Here is a 17,353-nt window from a genome sequence, read left to right on the forward strand (position 1 = left end):
AAAACAATTATTCTAATAATTATTAACTGTGTATTAAAGAAAACTGAACAAGAGCTAGTGAGATGAGACTCTCTGAGTCGCAGCCAGCTTCAGAGTGAATCTTAACACTAATCATAATAACTGCCTAAAATCCTAAAAAAATAACTGCCTAAAATAAGAGGTGGAAAGTAAAGAAGTACAAATACTTTGTTACTGTACTTAAGTAGATTTGTCTGGTATCAGTACTTTACGTCACTATTTATTTTTCTGACAACTTTTTACTTTTACACAAATATCTTCACTTTCTACTTCTTACATTTCCAAAACAGACTTGTTAATTTAGTTTTAACCTATTTGGTGAAATGTAGATCTTTGTAGAAAATGTAGAATTTTCTTCTCACTGCACCATTTTCAGACCATCAACCTGTTTCCTGTCATTGCGCGGATTTTTCAATCCACTGGTGTATCATTTCCTGGCCCTTACACACCACAGACATAGACTAGTTTATGAAGCTATAATAAGCAGGCAGAAGCCAACAAGAAGTTTGGCGTTAACGTGGATGAGACAGAGGGAATCAGTGATGTAAACATGACTGAGAACAGAGACATTCCTGATCACCTGATCAACATTATCTTTGCTCTGCTTGTGTTTTAGACGGTGGATGTTCAGCTTATTTATTAGGTAACAAAATTGTAAATTGGTTTTGTGTTAATATATTAATTAAGGCTGTCAAACTGCAAATTCATTTTAACAGCACTGGTTTTATTAACGCACGATTAATGCAGGGTGCATTTCTGTTTGACCATTTTGAATAAAAATATAAATAAATGTAAAAGAGGCGAAATTCAAACCTACAGCGCAATACACGTTTATTTACAATGTCTTTTCTTTGCTCGAATAAAAAAAATAAATAAATAAGCTTCACCGGAAAATAATTTTTAATCAGTAGACATTTGTTTTACGGATCCGCCAAGTCTCAAATCAGCACCAAACTCTGCCACGACGCACACAATTATCCCTCTGGGGGTCGACAAACGCACTGGCGCGTTTTGTAGCATTTTTTCCTCAAAACATGAAATGAACGTAAATTACAGTCTTTTTTGATCGTACAGATAAGAGCAATACATCATTCAATCCTGTAAAAAGTCTTTTTTTATTTTTTTCACACTAATAACAGTAAAACGTTGTGCTTTTATAAAATAAAGAAAACAGACAGGGGGCGCTCTCTGCCGTCTCTCTTCACAGACACTCAAATAAAACACTCTGAATCTCAGTGAATATTTGCCTCACAAACTTTATAAATATATGTATAGAAAGCTTGTAATGCATGCTTTTTGGTTTGATTAATTGCCTGTGTGGAAACATAGAAAAGGTTTCGTTTGGTGTCCTGATAATTTAAAACATCATAATTACTTTAAAACATTTACATTTCTTCATGCTCTATGTTGAGTTTGGTTTCACGAATAATCAACATGCATTTGCATAAAGCATCAATATTTGCTAATGCTCAAGTTGATTAGAGTATTAAAAAATTTTAAAGTATTATTTTAGGATACATTTAGAGCAGCACAATTAAATATTTAATCAATTGACAGCCCTAATATTAATATGGCGTGCAGTTACCAGCGTAACACTAAAACAGGTAGTAGTTATCGCTTCTTTTTACTTAAGTACATGTCAGAGCCCAAACTTCTTTACTTTACTAGAGTGAAAAGGTTTAGTCGGTGCTTAAACTTTTCCCCGAGTATTTTTTAAACATGAGTATCTTTACTTCTGCTTAAGTGTGGGATGTGTGTACTTTTGCCACCTCTGCCTAAAATAATTAGTAAAAGAAAAAGTCATGTACATGTCAGGATTTTTACCACATAAATTGTGGAGTGTTATCTTTGAGGATACTTATATTTAACCTTTATGTAAAGAGTCTCCAGTGTCAGTGCTTTTTAACGGTAAGCCATAAATCTGTACATTTTAGAAATGTGAATATGCAAACTGTATATTTTTTTTTATCTTATTAGCATCTAAACAAAAAACAAGTCTAATGAGAGAATAACTGTTTATAGCTGCTATAACGTACGTGCTAACTGAAATTTTCAACAACATTCAAATTCATTGTAAGCAGTAAATTGCATCATTTTTCACCTTTTTCGCAAAAAAGATATAATCAGGGAGGCCTCCATTTTCAATTAGCATCAAGCTAGCCAGCTAACCATGCTAGGAAATGTGTATTTTGTTCCCTCGCCTACAAAATGCAGTCAGTGTTGCAGAAGCGAATACAGGAGGTCTGCATGGTGATTGATCTCAAGCGGGATGGGTTTTAATCAATCAAATAGAACACGAGACATAATTTTATAGAAAATCTAGAGATTTAGAAAGTCTCAAAAATTTAATATTGTGCTTAGTGGTTAAGGCATTGGGTTTAGATTCGAGGGGTGTGAGTTCAAATCCCAGCCCCCCCAAGCTGCCACTCCTGGTCCCTGAGCAAGGCCCTTAACCCCAAAGCTGTATGAATGAGAAACATTTTTGCTATGGATAAGGGCGTCTTCCAAATGCCATAAATGTACATGTAAATTATAGATTATTTGTGATTCTTGGAAGGTGGTAGCTTAATGGGTATGGCTTTGGGTTACTAAGCTGCCAGTGTTGGGCCCTTGAGCAAGGCCCTTAACCCTCTCTGCTGCAGGGGTGCTGCATAAAGGCTGACCTCAGCTTCCAAATAAACTGGAATATGTGAAGAAAACTAATTTCACTGTGCTGTAATGTAAATGTGACATCAACGCAATCTGCTTTCTTCCTTTTTGAATCAAACACCATGTCTATTTTGTCGCCGCCTGGTGGTCATTCATGTTCACTGTAGCTGGACTGAAAATGGCGTCTGCTGTGAGTTAAGAGTTTTCAGTCCTGTCACTCATTCTATCGCTCATTCGGCTTTTTTAAAAAAGGATTTTATTATCGATTTATTAGTGTAAGAATCAACGAAACGCCTGACGATGAACACGACGTTGTTGTCGTGGTCGGAAAAAACCCTACAGCTTCTCCGCCGGATGAACAGCTTTTATTTGCCAGGTGTGTATCCCGGGCGGTGTTGTAACGTTTTACAGTAACGCCGAATATCTTGCACCCTCCTGGACTTCCGGTTTCCGTCGGCTGCTGTAGATACATAAATATGTCGTTCTACTTTTAATAACGAATAAATAAACCACGAAATATCTAAAAACACAATGTATTATTTTATCCTAGATAATGCTTATAATAAAATTCCATTATTTCACAATTTATTTTTATCCGGTTGTTCGTATATACACACCTCTTCAAAATAAAGGAACAATTACATTTCGTTGTTCAAAAAAATATTTTTTAATCAATTCAGATTGAGTATTTCTTCAAGTAATTCAAGCCTTTTTATTTATTTTTTTTTTTTTTTTAACATCAGGCGATATTAAAGCCACCAAAAAGGTCCTTCGGATGGGATGCAGAATAAACCAGTGAACCGAAAACATTGTGTTTTTCAAATCACTATACTTATTGTTTACTCACTGCTCAGTGATTAAAAGTCATTTTTCTTAATTTATGATTAATGATAATTTTTAGAATCAGTATCTAAGAAACAAAAACACACACTGAACACTAAGATTGTTATACACTAGAGATGGCTAAAGCTCAGGTGCATCCTGTTTCCACTGATCATCCTTGAGATGTGATTTTGCAACTTGACTGGAGTCCACCTGTGGAAATTCAGGTGATTGGACATGATATGGGAGGTCCCACAGTTCACAGTGCATGTCAGAGCACAAAGCAATCCATGAAGTCCAAGGACTTGTCTGTAGACCTCTGAGACAGGAATGTATTTAGCACAGCTCTGGGGAAGGGAACAGAAAGTTTCTGCAGCATTGAAGGTTTCAATTAAAGCATTAATTAAAGAAGTTTGGAACCACCAGGAGCTAGAGCAGAGCCGCCCGGCCAAACTGAGTGATCGAGGGAGAAGAGATTTGGTCAGTGAGGTGACCAAGAACCTGATGGTCACTCTGAAAGGGCTAAAGCTCTGTGGAGAGAGGAGAACCACACAGCCAAGATAACAAAGGCGTGGCTATGAGAAGACTCTGTGAATGTCCCTAAATGGCCAGCCAGAGCCCAATTGAACATCTCTGGCGAGATCTGAAAATGGCCGTGCACCAACGCTCTCCATCCAACCTGATGGAGCTTGAGAGGTTCTGCAAAGAAGAATGGGAGAAACTCCCCAAAAAAAGCTGTGCCAAGCTGGAAGCATCAAACTCAAAAAGACTTGAGGCTTACTTTGTGCACAGGAGCATTGCGATGCTGGAACAGGTTTTGGGTTTCCAAGTTCAAGTGAATGCAAAATAGTATTTTAGCGAATCTAAAGACGTCCTGTACAATTAAGTGCCTCCAGATTTGTGGTAACAGTTTGGTAAAAGAACCACATATAACAGGAAAGGTCAAGTGACCCAATACTTTTGGCAATACTGTATAGTGCAATATATATACTCTTTTTTTTTTTCTTTTTTTTATAAATGTGCAAGGATTTCAAATACACTTCTCTCGAGTTGTCATTATGGCGTATTCTTTGTAGAATTTTAAGGAAATGAATTCATTTAATCCATTTTGGAATACGGCTGTAACATAACATAAAATGTGAAAAAAGTAAAGTGCTGTGAAAACGTCCTGGATGCACTGTACACACTAGACACATAGATTGAGAAAACTGCCAAGTGCCAATTTCTTCATAAACTTTCCATCAATTGACCTTTTTGATCTGTTCCTTCACTATTACACCAACTCAGTTTATTAAGAAAACAATGTTTGATAGCAACAGCTTGTCTCCGGTCGAGTCATGCAATAAATCTGATATGTGCAACCAGTTAACTGATCAAATATTCACATACATAATCCCTGTGATCTCACAGATGAAGGTTAGTTTTAAAGTAACCAACACTTTAATGTTTAACACTTTATGAATGACTCTTAATTGTATCCTAATTTAGTTACTTGGTGTTTGGTAACGAAGGGATACTTTGTATCAGTAACACCGACTCAATGACAAACAAGTCATTCATAAGAAGGCGACTGATGGCACCTGCATTCATAGCAACTAGTTTCTTACTAATACATCGTTTTATTGTTAATTATCAATAGAAAAAATATTTATGTGTCAGGTAGACATTCATGCAATGGGATGCAAAATCATGATCCTACTAAACAGCTACTTTAATTAGGGTACGATATTAAGCAATCAAATATTTATTTATGAATCATTAGAGACCAATTTGAAAGCTGGCAGCTGCACGTTTCTTCACCACCTTCTTTCATATGGATACATTTTCTGTTCTGATCTCAAGTCTGGGCAAAATACTGAGTGGGCACCAATCAGAGGCTGCATTTTTATGATGTCATCATCTAGACTTCTTACACAGTATTTTAAAAATACAAAACACTAAAGTATTTGGATACAAAATATGAAGCCATTTGCATCAACCATATCAAATACAAAATTATATTTTATATTTTAAACAAGCATTTGAAATACATGTATCATAAATCCTGCCCATTTCTGTTTATGGGATATGTCCTGGAACAACTTAAGTCACAACCCTGGATTCCGAACAGAATCCTGGATTTTGGAATGAACATTTACCTCAAAATTTTAATACTAAATTTTAATCTAAATTAATCCCATGTGATTAAATTTACGTGTGAATAAATGTTATTTATGTTTTTGTATATTTGTTCGTTTCATTTATGCAGGTTCAAGTTTAGAGAAATGTCTGCGGTTTGAAGTTGGAGGTCAGCAGGTCGGCTGGATTCGGCCAAACGTGGCGTCAGTGCTGCGGCGTTACCCGGAGGTGTTCTGCACAGTAGGGGGCGCGGTGGAGTTCTGCCCCACATTAAACACCTACGAACAAAGGACGCAGGCGGTGGAGGTTGTTCTGCAGGCGCTCAGAGAGGAGGCGGAGTTTATGTGTCTAAAGGGGTGGAGAAATGAGGTGAGAGCCATGAATATTTCCCAAAAACCTAATCTTTGGGTTTCAGCATTTTTAATATAAAATGCTTTCTGTATATTTTTGTTCGAGATCTTTCTTTATAGTCTCAAACAATCTCTGGAGCCTTAAATGTTCTTCTGCATGATTTCAGATGGTTTAGGTTATCTCGGATCTTCTTCATAATCTGAGCTGTTCTTTGTAATATAAATTATACTTTATCATCTTTATGATATAATCCACAACCTGATGTTCCATATAATCTACAGTTTTCTGTTTCATATAATATTTCAGTTTGAAATATTTGCAAACTGAAATTTCCCACATAATTGCAGATGTTACCTGAAGTCTAATATGTAATATGGTTAAGTACTTCAGATTAGACAAGATGGTCTGTATGATCTAAGAGAATCTCCATATCACAATGTACTCTATGTGATCTGAGAGGTTCTTTGTAATCTGAACTATTATTTGTTATAGTCTAAAACATTTTTATAGTCTGAACTGGTCTTTGTAATTTGATACGTTCTGGGTAATGTCTTCATGATATACAGCTGTTCTTTATCATCTGAGATGTTCTTCTGAGTTCATCTATGATATCTAGACTGGTTTTTGTAATCTGAAATATTCTTTCAAATACAAACTGTTTTTCCTAATCTGAGATTTCCTCTGTAATCTGAGACCTTCGTCGTAATCTGAACTGTACTTTATATCTTTTGCCTGTTTACTGTAGGATTTAAAAAGTTCTGTTTTTTACACTGCTCAAGTGATAAGCCGATGATGTTTCTGCATCACTTTTTTTTGTAGAAATATGCAGTTATGCCAAAGTTCTGTGATGCCCCACTGATGCACATGGAAAGAGCAGCGACGAGTACGTGTTCATAGGCCACACACCCTGAACTCTTCACTGATTGTTTTCATTTTAAAGTAAATTTTTTCAGTGCTTTTTGAAACTGAAGTATAAATACTAAATAAAACAGAACATTTCAAGAAAATGTAAAACGACATTATAGCGGTTTTCTATTAACTCGATTTTAGCTAATCACTGTCAAACGTTTTGTGTGTATCATGGCACAGGTCTGTTCGGGGTGAAGCGTTACGGTGTCCACGTTAATGGATTCAGCCGAGATGGAGATGGTAAACTGAGCATGTGGCTCGGGAGGAGGTCCAACACTAAACAAACTTATCCTGGAAAACTGGACAATCTGGTACACACATACACACAAATACAAACACATGTCCTCGACTATGTCAACATAGCATGAGATTACAGCAGTGTGTGAGATTAGCCTGAGGCATTTAATATAAGATTAGCATGATTTTGGAGTAATCTTTCCATGAGATTGGAACAGTGTTGGCATGAGATTAGTGTGAGTTTAGCCAGAGATTGGAGTAATGTTAGTATGAGATTTGGATATTTTACCCTGGGATATAAGTGGGTACTATTAGCATGATAAGAATTAAATTGTTGCATTGTTAGCAAGAATTGAAACAAGTCTCAGAACACGTGTGTGTGTGTGTGTGTGTGTGTGTGTGTGTGTGTGTGTGTGTGTGTGTGTGTGTGTGTGTGTGTGTGTGTGTGTGTGTGTGTGTGTATAGGCAGCAGGGGGGCTAGCAGCCGGTTGCAGTGTTAAATACACATTGGTGAAAGAGTGTGAGGAGGAAGCGTGCATCCCTCCAACACTGGCAGAGAAAGCACGACCTATAGGAACCATCAGGTATGTCATCCTGATTTTCCAACAGTTGTAACGGATTAGATCTTTTGTTTCATGTATAGATATTTATAAAACCAGTAAAAGCAGACAGATTTGATTCTCAGGGTTCAGGCAGCCTTGGTTCTTGGGGTTCTTTTCAGGGTTTTGTAGATATTTGGTGCCTAAATAACATCTTTATTCTCCAGCTACACGTACGAGGATGACGAGGGTGTGTTCCCCGAGTGCCAGTTTGTGTTTGATTTGGAGCTCCCGATCGATTTTAAGCCTCAGATTGGAGACGGAGAAGTGCAGGAGTTTTATTTCTACCCCATCGACAAGGTTACAACATCTATAATACACTACACGGCCAAACTTTCGTGCACCCCCGATCCATTTCTTACACATTTGGCCAGATTTATTTCACCATTGCTGTTCTAATAAGCTTTTACATTTTTTCTATGGTGGCTTTCAACTAGATCTATGGGAATTAGTGTTCATTCAGCTACAAGAGCATTTGTGAGATCAAACACTGATGTTAGGATGTTGAGGAGGTGCCAGTTCCAGTTCATTCCAATATGGGGTCGAGGAGGTCAGGGTTCTGTGCGGGAGAGTTATTTGACTCCAACAAGCATGCTTTCATGGAGCATTTGATGGTCATAGGTGCACATACTTTTGGCCAACTCACGTACATCTTCCAGGAATGTTCAATTGTTAAACATTACAGCAATTTACACAAAAGAGTGCATTGAAAAATCTTGACAAGGTGATGCTCTTGTAGATGGATATTTAAAAACTACTTGGTTTGTAACACAAGCATTTCATCTGCATGATTTTTGTGTGTGTGTGTTTGTGTAAAGGTAAAGGAACTGGTCATAAGTGAGGAGTTTAAGCCAAATTGTGCCATGGTGGTGCTGGATTTCCTCATCAGACACTCAGTCATTGAACCAGACTCAGGTGGGTTAAACGGATTAGCATGAGCTTAATGTTAGCATGAGATTTATCATTACAGTTTTTATGTGATTAGAGTGAGACTAGAGTCATTTAACATCAGATTAGCATGAGTATGAGATTCATGCTAGCATGTTAACCTCACGTCCCCATGTAAAACTCACTTTGTCACGTTATTTAATTTTTATCTGAGCTTACACCTCGTCTCTAACGCCATTTATGAACTTTTTTTTTTCCAGAGCCATTTTATCAGGAGTTTGTCGCTGGGCTGCACAGATCATTATAGGACACAAGGGATTTCCTCACGCTAACCGAAAAACACACTGCTGCAAAATATTAACCTCAGAATCAAACTCCAAAACCAAGACTGAAATAAAACTAAAGTACAAGGTGACCGGGTTACACAGTTTATTTTCCATCTGCTTTTGTATACAAAAAAGACGTGTCAAAATCTTTTCATTTAATAACAAATTTGAAAAAAAAACCCACCAGAATTCATGTGTTTTAATAGTATGGTATTAAAGAACTCTGGGAAAAAAAATTCCTGATTTGTCTCTAACTATCTTAAAATCTTAAAACATTGTTTTATAGGATAAAAAGGTGATGAAAGTGATATAGAAAAAGCCATCAGAATGTCGTGTAGCTGTTAAAGCACAGACAGGAAGTAAAAAACACCCGGGAAAATATATAGAAATATATATATATATATATATATATATATATATATATATATATATATATATATATATATATATATAATATAAAACTCTGAGACACGGCGTCGTTACAGCTGAAACAGTGGACAGACGGTGAACATCTGGAGCTGCAGGTTCGAGTTTCTTCGCTCTAATCAACCTGAAACAGCTTTTGTTACAGTACATAATCGAGCGTATAAAAAAGTGAGGTGTTAGTATTGTTACGGCTAAATGCGCTTGACTCCGGAGTGAATAAACCTCCAAATTACCGAGTGTACTTCAGAGTGTGCAAGACTACAGCACTGATCATGTTAAACACCACTATTGTGTGTGTGTGTGAGTGTGTTTTGCGTGTGAGTGAGTGTGTGTGTGTAAAATGAGCAGTTCTCCAAATGAAATAGACCACATGATTCCTTCCATCCATTATGGTTCTAAACAGCTGATGGAAGCACATGACTGCTCTCAAACTCATGAGCGTTGCTATAGGAACAGCAAGGGGAGGAAAAACGGCTCAATCCCTTTTACATTGTTACCCCACTCTCTTTGGCCTGCTTTGCCCCCCCCAGCTGTTTATCTTACCCCCGGGGACACTCACTTTTACTCTCTTTCCTCCCTCCCCTCCCCTCACTTCTGCATTTCTCGATATCAATGGCCTGTATATCTGTCCCTCCCTCCCATACTCCCTCGTTATTCCCTTATCTTCCTTTATAGGAGAGCACAAGCGTTCTTCTTGCTACGTTTCTTGGCCTGCAGCGCCGCCCTTGTGGCCATTTCGAACACTTCCCGCACACCATCTTTAGTTTTGGCAGAACACTCCAGATAGCCGGAGGCGTTGATGCGGTTGGCCATGTCTCTGCCCTCTTCTCCTTTAACAGGCTCCTGTTCATGAAAGAAAGATAACACTGTTGACTAAAATTAGCATAACAAAATAAGCTTTAAGTTCATCAATCCTAAATATTGTACTCAAAAAGTTCCACTGATCGGTAATGACCTGTTTCATTTTGGCAAGCTCTCTACGAGTGTGTTCGTCATTCCGAAGGTCCTTTTTGTTTCCCACCAAGATGATGGGAACATTTGGACAGAAATGCTTAACCTCTGGGGTCCATTTCTCTGGAATGTTCTCTGTAAGGAGAAAAATACAATAAGTATGATTAAACACTGAGACAATAGTCTAAGCTTGGCCTAGCCTAAACTTAGCCTAACTAAGAGTGTGAAACCAATGGACTAGAACTATCCAATGAGAATGGGTGTAATCAAGTGGAAGATCCCAAGAGACTGGTAATAACTTAATGACTAGGGCAATAACTAATAGACAGAACCAAGCCCCAGAACTCCTAAAACTGGGGAAATAAAAAAGCATCAGATCCTCGGACTAAACAAGAGCCAGAACACCAAGGACTGGGAATAACCAAGATTCGGAACCTCAGAGACCAAGAATAACAAAGAATCAAACCTATAGATGCTCAAACTAACCATGAGTCAGTACCTCAAACTGTGAATAACCAAATGTTAGAAGCCAAAATACTATAAATAAAAGATCAAAAGACTGGAACTCAACACATGATTAAAAATCAGAAACTCAAATATTGTTAAGGCTACAAAGACTAAAAATGAGCCAAAAACCAAAGCAAACAGAGTCAGAGCCCCACAGACTGAATCTAACTGAAAAATACACAGTCTTAAAGACAACAATCAACCATTACAATTATATACTCCTTAAATCAATTTCTGGTGCCAAAGTGTGTAAACTTGTGTAAAATTCCAGGTCAAGTGTGTTCAAAAGCGCAGTTGTGTTTGATGGACTCACCCAGACTGTCAGGGCTGTCAATGGAGAAGCACATGAGGATGACATCAGTGTCAGGGTAAGAGAGTGGCCTCAGTCTGTCGTAGTCTTCCTGTCCTGCCGTGTCCCACAGTGCCAGCTCCACCTAACATACACAAGAGATTATAATTTTTTTTTTTTTGCACAACAGACGCTTAAAGAGCAAGCACTCGAGCTAACAGTGCGAACACCTTTGGTGAATCACTCACCTGTTTACCATCTACCTCGATATCGGCGACATAATTCTCAAACACTGTGGGGACGTAGACCTCAGGAAACTGGTCCTTACTAAAGACGATGAGCAGACAGGTCTTTCCACATGCTCCGTCTCCGACAATCACCAGCTTCTTGCGAATCGCAGCCATCTGAACATCAGAGCAAAGCGACTTGTCGTATTGTCCACGGAATATATATATATATTTTTTAATAGAACAAATTTGAGAACTCTTTGCAAAATCTACACGTTCATCTAAAGGTGGATTACGGGGAAATTTTCACACTTGCAATTTGCTGTGATATATATAAAGTTATATTTGGACAGATTTGACTTCTGTTACATAAATTAAAGAATTCAACTAAAATAAAATCTTATTCATGACAACCTGTAAGAGACTTGAGCAAGGTTACTAGAAGATAGTTAGCTAATATTTGTGATATGGGTTGTCCAGGGGGCGGTCCTAATTTGCATATTCAGAAACTCGGACATTTTAAATAAGCAGACAGATAAGTGGAGGGTGTATAGCCGTTCCTAGCCAGTTTTGTTTTTACCCTCAGACATAAAACCAATTCTTATTTTTACACTGATTATTAAACTTTTTGTTGCCTTTTCAACACAGGAACAACGTTCGCTAAACGTACTAAAATAAACCCAAAGAAGCTAAAATAACCCAACGAGGCGATTTAAGCATTATAACATTATAAAGATTGAAATAATGTAACATTAAAATAATATTTTAGCTTAAACTAAACTATTTTAGCTCAAAATTAACGTGATTTCGCTACAACTAGGTTTATTTACTTTGTTTCCGAAATCAGCATTAGCACCGTTGTTTTTTTGCCACCCATTTTCAGAAATCTCTCCTTCTACATTCGGATTGGCCAAACGCTCAAGAGCTGCCCACCAGTTGGACAGTCTAACTAGCGCGTAAGATCCACTGACCAATCATACGACAGAATGCAGATTTTAAGAAAATACGGGTGGGATACAAACGAATCCAAACTAGCCTCCTTGCTAATTACCGCATTTGTTATGTTGTTTAAAACTGTACGATACGTCGATAGTTTGTCGGTTGTTGTTTATTATTCACTATATCATGGGTCTCTTTGGCGATTAATTTAATAAGTTCATAACAAAAAAACATTTTTTTTAAGAGATCATCTTTACCGTTTTGCTGTCGAAGGTCCTCCCGCTTTCTTTTCCTGTTCGCGACCCAAAGACCCCGCCCCCCTAGTCGGACTTCGTTCCTTTCTGACCAATCAGAGCAGAGCTACAGCGGTCCACATACCGGAAGTGCCGTCAGGGTTTTACATTGGAAAAACAAACAGGTAGAGAGAAGTACAAAACATGAACTCATCAATTAGGCTAGTTTAGATTTTTATTTATTTATTTCATACCATAAATTGTTTTTGAGTATGTACAATAGTTAATAGTAAATTTAATAAAAAATAAAATAAAATAATTTTTTTTATATATTAGATCTGTAATGTTAAACAACTGCTTACCTTAAGTTTACTTTTTTAGTGCTTTACATTAATTACTTTAATAATACAAAACACAACTTACTAATATTAAAAAACAAGAAATCATTTTATTTTACAATTCATTTTATTTATTTATTTTCATTCTCTGGACAGATTAGTCTAAATTCCACATTTTTGTCTCGAACAGAACTTTGTGTACAACAGAGAACAGTAGAGATGTTAGCAGACTGCCTCATCCCCACAGTCAAACATAGCAGTGAAAACCTAAAGGTCTTGGGTTGTTTTGGAGTAGGAACGAATGGAGACTTATTCCAGGTGAAAGGAACCTACCATTCCATACTTCAGCTCCATGTCATTCATACAAGACTGCAACTAATTGAAACTGACTTCATCATACAAAAAGACAAGGAGTCGAAGCGTACGTCCGAGCTCTGTAAGCCTTATTTAGAACAATCAGCTGGAATCATATCTATCATGGAACCCACCCAGTCACTGCACCAAAATCCTATTGAACTACTCTGGGATGAACTGGATCGCAGGGTCAGAAAGTAAATGTCCAACACCTTTGGCAAGTTGTACAAAAGGCATATAAAAAAAAAAAAAAACTCAGCTGAATAATTGTTTAAACAAACTGTCCATATGCCAAGAGTGTGTAAAGGTGTTATTTATGCGAAGGAACGCCTTTTCAGTGAAAATGAACATCTGTACAATTATAGATTTGTTTGGTAAAAGTAAATATTACCGTAAGTTACCTAGTTGCATAGAAACAGTAGGTGTTTCCAAACTTTTGACAGGCACTGTACAATTTATATGTACTCAAATTATAGTATCAAAATGTTCAAATTTAAAAATAAAAATTGATCATGTGACACAGGATAATAACATAAGGTTTTATTGTGTTTTTTTACTAGAATTAAATGTACAGTCAAACAAAAACGAAGAGGAAACTGAGCAGCGAAAGAGATCGGTCATGGTTTACTCGTCTGAGGAAGAAGGGAGGACGATCTTGCTCGGGTCGTAGTAGTTCTCATCCATCAGAGGCAGACCCTGAGCCTCTCGGAGTACTATGAGCTGCTCGGCTTCCCGTCGAGCCCACTGCCTCATCCTACGACAAGGGACAGAGTGAAAAACAGGACCCAGGATTGAGTTTATTTAATGTCATCTAAGAGACTTCAGAGACAATAGTGGGTTTTTTTCGCCATTCGCTGAATTCTGTTACATTTCCCCCATAATTGCAGAGAAAACACACACACACACACACACACACACACACACACACACACACACACACACACACACACACACACACACACACACTCACATTAACGTGAGCTCATTAGCAGAGGCTGAGGATTACGTTGTGAAGCTGCCGTTGAGGCTCATTGCTTACCCGTGATCTGGTAAATAGTGGATGAAGGTTCCCCCGACCACGATGGCCATGGAAATGCCGAAGAAAAAAGCCAACCTCATGTTCCACTCATCTACAAATGGGTCGTCTGAAAAGCCATGGTAGTCTGGGTTCTGGCAAAAGGAGACAAATTATAAACAAAAAATAATTAGCACCCCATTGATCACTTCATTTTCCAGGAGCTGGTTTATTTTTCATACCACAAAGACCATCTCTATAATCCTGGATATGTGTGGAGGTTTAATCATTAACATTATTATTTCTAAAACTTTGAGAAGTCTGGTCCACACATTCAAGCTTATGATTTTTAAAATTAATTCATTTTTAAAAAGAGTTAAAAATGATTTCTGTAACAAATCTGGTTTAAACTCCTTTATCTTAATTATTGTTTCATATTGATGCTGCTAGTATTCTGAAATACTTTATAATGCAACCTTTTGTATTCGGAACCTGGGGTCAGCCATGATACAGCACCCCTGGAGCACAAAAGGTTAAGGGCCTTGCTCAAGGGCCCAAGATGGCAATACCCAGCACTTTAACTATTGAGCTACCACTTCCCCACCTGCTCGGTGTATAAATAGTATAGTATAGACTAATATATAGTAAACTGTATGCCGCAAATGTAAAACAAGGGCGTGTCTGGGGTCTGTCTTTGCAAATGACAGCATTGATTATTCATGGATTTCGTCATGCTTCTCATGTCTCTTCAGAGTTGATGATACGTCCTATAAGCGCACTCTGCCCTCAGCATCCTGCTTTATAAGAATGCACCAGTAAGAATTGACAGGTTCTCATCTTATTCCTTTATTTTTGAGTACTGTTGAAACTCGACGGGGTCAGTAATATAAACTATAAACTAAATCTCATTAGAGCTGAAGTGGAACGAGAGAGTTCATCTTCTCATCTTCTGATGTTACAAACATTGAAACTCATTGTTTGGATATAAATGCAACAGTACTGAAGGTTTTAGTTTTAACCTTTTTTTCCTTAACAAAATATTCCACATCCTTGCTGGAGAAGTGGCAGCTCAGTGGTAAGATATGGACTCAGAAGGTCATGAGTTCAAAATCCCAGCATGAACAAGCCACCACTGCTGGGCCCCTAAGCAAGGCCCTAACCCCTTAACTGCTCAGTTTTTATAAAAGAGAATTTAAAATCACTCTGGATAAGGGCATCTGCCAAATGTCTTAAATGTAAACATTGTGTAAATATTTAATAATAAAATGATGGTAAATGATAAAACTATTGTCTGAACAAAAGGAGTGAAACAGGTTGTTATTTATAAATACATAAATGTTGTTGAATGAATTTTTTTTCTTCACAATTGTATTTTCTTCTGCAGGAGGCCCACACACACTCTGCATACAATATCACTCTCTCTTTTCTAAAGCATCTGCTCATTTTGTGTTTTTAGGACACATTTAATTGCATCAATCAAATACCCCCCACCCCTACCCAACATTAGGGGTCATCTGCAAAGAAAATCAGACCGATCAGATGACATGGACATCAGACATTGACATAAAAAAAGCAAAGGAGCGTCTGTAAAACAGGAAAAGCAGGATGTACATCCTAATCCCATCCGAACAGGGCCTTGGATCCGTGTATTTTAGTGCCCGAAGAGTATCATCACATTTAACATTGTGTGTGTGTCGCATGAAAATAATCAGAGACCACATGGTGCAATACTTTTACTGTCTCCTGAAGTAAATTGGTTTCCCTCCATGCTTCATTCCTTACAGTCATACTTTTTATTCGTTTACAGTTACACAAAAGTTAGTCCCTGTTCTTGCTTCTGTTATAGTAGCTATAAACGGATTCTTTGTTAGTCTTGAAATCGAGAAGACAAAGAAAAATGCAGCAAAAAACTGGAAACTCTTCTGCCCTGAAGATGTTTGACAGATAAAAAAAAAAAAAGTCGTGTCAAGCACTGACACTGGAGACTCCTTACATAATACTGGTCTTTAAACCATTACATGCACATCAGTGTGATTAAGCTTTTTCTAGCTGCTGATCTAAAGAATCACTCAATGCCAGTCAGAGTGCAGAAATAAACCTCCAAATCGAAATAATAACAGTATTATAACGGTGTCATCATTATGAGTTACAGGTTATTGAATGAGGGCGTGTTTGATGACTCCTGAAACGGTTGAAATAGTTTTGGCCTCTTTAAACGGGGGGTCCAACTGCATTACGCAGGATGAACGTCCGATGTGGTTAACCTGTAAGCGCTGAGTCTCCTGCCAGCGCGCTGAACTCCATCAACCTACACCTGCACCGAGGGGCTGTCTGATGGTGTCTCCGATTAAACGCACCTTGTCGAACGGGTTGACCTCTGCGTGTCCGTGGCTATCGTCCGCGTGGGCCGCCGGCTGCAAATCCGTCAAGCTCGCCGCTCCGGCGGCGCTTGAGGTCCGGCTCTGAGACACCCCGCGCCGCAAATGCGCTGAATGAAGCCGAACCCGGCACAAACCGGACCAAACCCGGCTCAGCTTAGAAGCCATTTTGCTGTCTGCTCGAGGACAGCAGCGCCCCTGTCCCGGATGTATATAACTACAACTTCCGGGTCAGATATATGTGCGCGCATACACACATATATAAATATATATATATATATATATATATATTCAAATTCTTATAAATGTAATTATTTCTGATTGTTTTAGACATTATTTATTAAATACTTACATCTTAATACATATCTTATATTTAAAATGTACACCACAATGTACACTCCAAGGCTATCAAAAAATAATTCCGTCAAGGCGTTTAGAAGTAATGATATTTAAAGAGATATTACTTAAATAACTTGATTTTAATAATACTTCCTTTATTGTGCATCTTTTTGAACAGATAATATTATATACCACCGATTCACAAGAAAGAAAGACGTCTAAAACTAAGTCCACAAAAGTAAGAATTAGTATGTTTTATTTTTACAAAGGTATTTTATATACGCTATTATTATTCCTTATTCCTTATTATTATTATAAAAGGTTTATATATGCATTATTTAATGTATAGTATGTTTTTTTTTTAAGTATTGTACATTTATAATAAAATAAAGCAAAAAAGTGATTCTGTTGCTCACCAGCGCCCTCTTGTGTACGGGAAT

The 17,353-nt window shown here is 37.6% G+C and overlaps 3 protein-coding genes across 3 annotated transcripts; 1 reads left to right on the forward strand and 2 right to left on the reverse strand.

Annotated features, from left to right (window-relative positions):
- Window positions 1-2,823: 2,823 nt before the first annotated feature.
- Window positions 2,824-9,009, forward strand: tpk2 (thiamin pyrophosphokinase 2). The gene is made up of 8 exons (XM_083553482.1): window positions 2,824-3,043; window positions 5,738-5,976; window positions 6,778-6,841; window positions 7,048-7,178; window positions 7,570-7,688; window positions 7,871-8,003; window positions 8,522-8,618; window positions 8,852-9,009. Exons 1-8 carry the CDS (start codon window positions 2,968-2,970, stop codon window positions 8,896-8,898), a joined length of 906 nt encoding a protein of 301 aa, XP_083409608.1. The 5' UTR covers window positions 2,824-2,967; the 3' UTR covers window positions 8,899-9,009.
- rhoaa (ras homolog gene family, member Aa) lies at window positions 9,007-12,632 on the reverse strand. The gene is made up of 5 exons (XM_083553483.1): window positions 12,514-12,632; window positions 11,339-11,494; window positions 11,115-11,235; window positions 10,299-10,429; window positions 9,007-10,186 (listed from the first exon to the last, which is right to left on the reverse strand). The coding sequence occupies exons 2-5, from the start codon at window positions 11,492-11,494 to the stop codon at window positions 10,013-10,015; spliced, it is 582 nt and encodes a 193-aa protein (XP_083409609.1). The 5' UTR covers window positions 12,514-12,632; the 3' UTR covers window positions 9,007-10,012.
- Window positions 12,633-13,706: 1,074 nt separating this feature from the next.
- On the reverse strand, window positions 13,707-16,800 carry ndufb11 (NADH:ubiquinone oxidoreductase subunit B11). The gene is made up of 3 exons (XM_083553484.1): window positions 16,554-16,800; window positions 14,221-14,351; window positions 13,707-13,935 (listed from the first exon to the last, which is right to left on the reverse strand). The coding sequence occupies exons 1-3, from the start codon at window positions 16,740-16,742 to the stop codon at window positions 13,806-13,808; spliced, it is 450 nt and encodes a 149-aa protein (XP_083409610.1). The 5' UTR covers window positions 16,743-16,800; the 3' UTR covers window positions 13,707-13,805.
- Window positions 16,801-17,353: the final 553 nt, after the last annotated feature.

Source organism: Silurus aristotelis, assembly GCF_946808225.1.
Source record: "Silurus aristotelis genome assembly, chromosome: 11".
Taxonomy (NCBI): domain Eukaryota; kingdom Metazoa; phylum Chordata; class Actinopteri; order Siluriformes; family Siluridae; genus Silurus; species Silurus aristotelis.

Excerpts from the sequence above, each read along its gene's own strand:
- rhoaa (XM_083553483.1), bottom strand. The coding sequence starts at position 11,494 with ATGGCTGCGATTCGCAAGAAGCTGGTGATTGTCGGAGACGGAGCATGT. Across the intron at positions 11,236-11,338 it reads TCGAGGTAGATGGTAAACAG|GTGGAGCTGGCACTGTGGGA; the intron begins GTGAGTGATTCA and ends TGTGTATGTTAG. Across the intron at positions 10,187-10,298 it reads AGCTTGCCAAAATGAAACAG|GAGCCTGTTAAAGGAGAAGA; the intron begins GTCATTACCGAT and ends TTTCATGAACAG.
- ndufb11 (XM_083553484.1), bottom strand. The coding sequence starts at position 16,742 with ATGGCTTCTAAGCTGAGCCGGGTTTGGTCCGGTTTGTGCCGGGTTCGG. Across the intron at positions 14,352-16,553 it reads AGGTCAACCCGTTCGACAAG|AACCCAGACTACCATGGCTT; the intron begins GTGCGTTTAATC and ends TCCTTTTGCCAG. Across the intron at positions 13,936-14,220 it reads CACTATTTACCAGATCACGG|GATGAGGCAGTGGGCTCGAC; the intron begins GTAAGCAATGAG and ends CCCTTGTCGTAG.
- tpk2 (XM_083553482.1), top strand. The coding sequence starts at position 2,968 with ATGAACACGACGTTGTTGTCGTGGTCGGAAAAAACCCTACAGCTTCTC. Across the intron at positions 7,179-7,569 it reads CTGGAAAACTGGACAATCTG|GCAGCAGGGGGGCTAGCAGC; the intron begins GTACACACATAC and ends GTGTGTGTATAG. Across the intron at positions 7,689-7,870 it reads CGACCTATAGGAACCATCAG|CTACACGTACGAGGATGACG; the intron begins GTATGTCATCCT and ends TTTATTCTCCAG.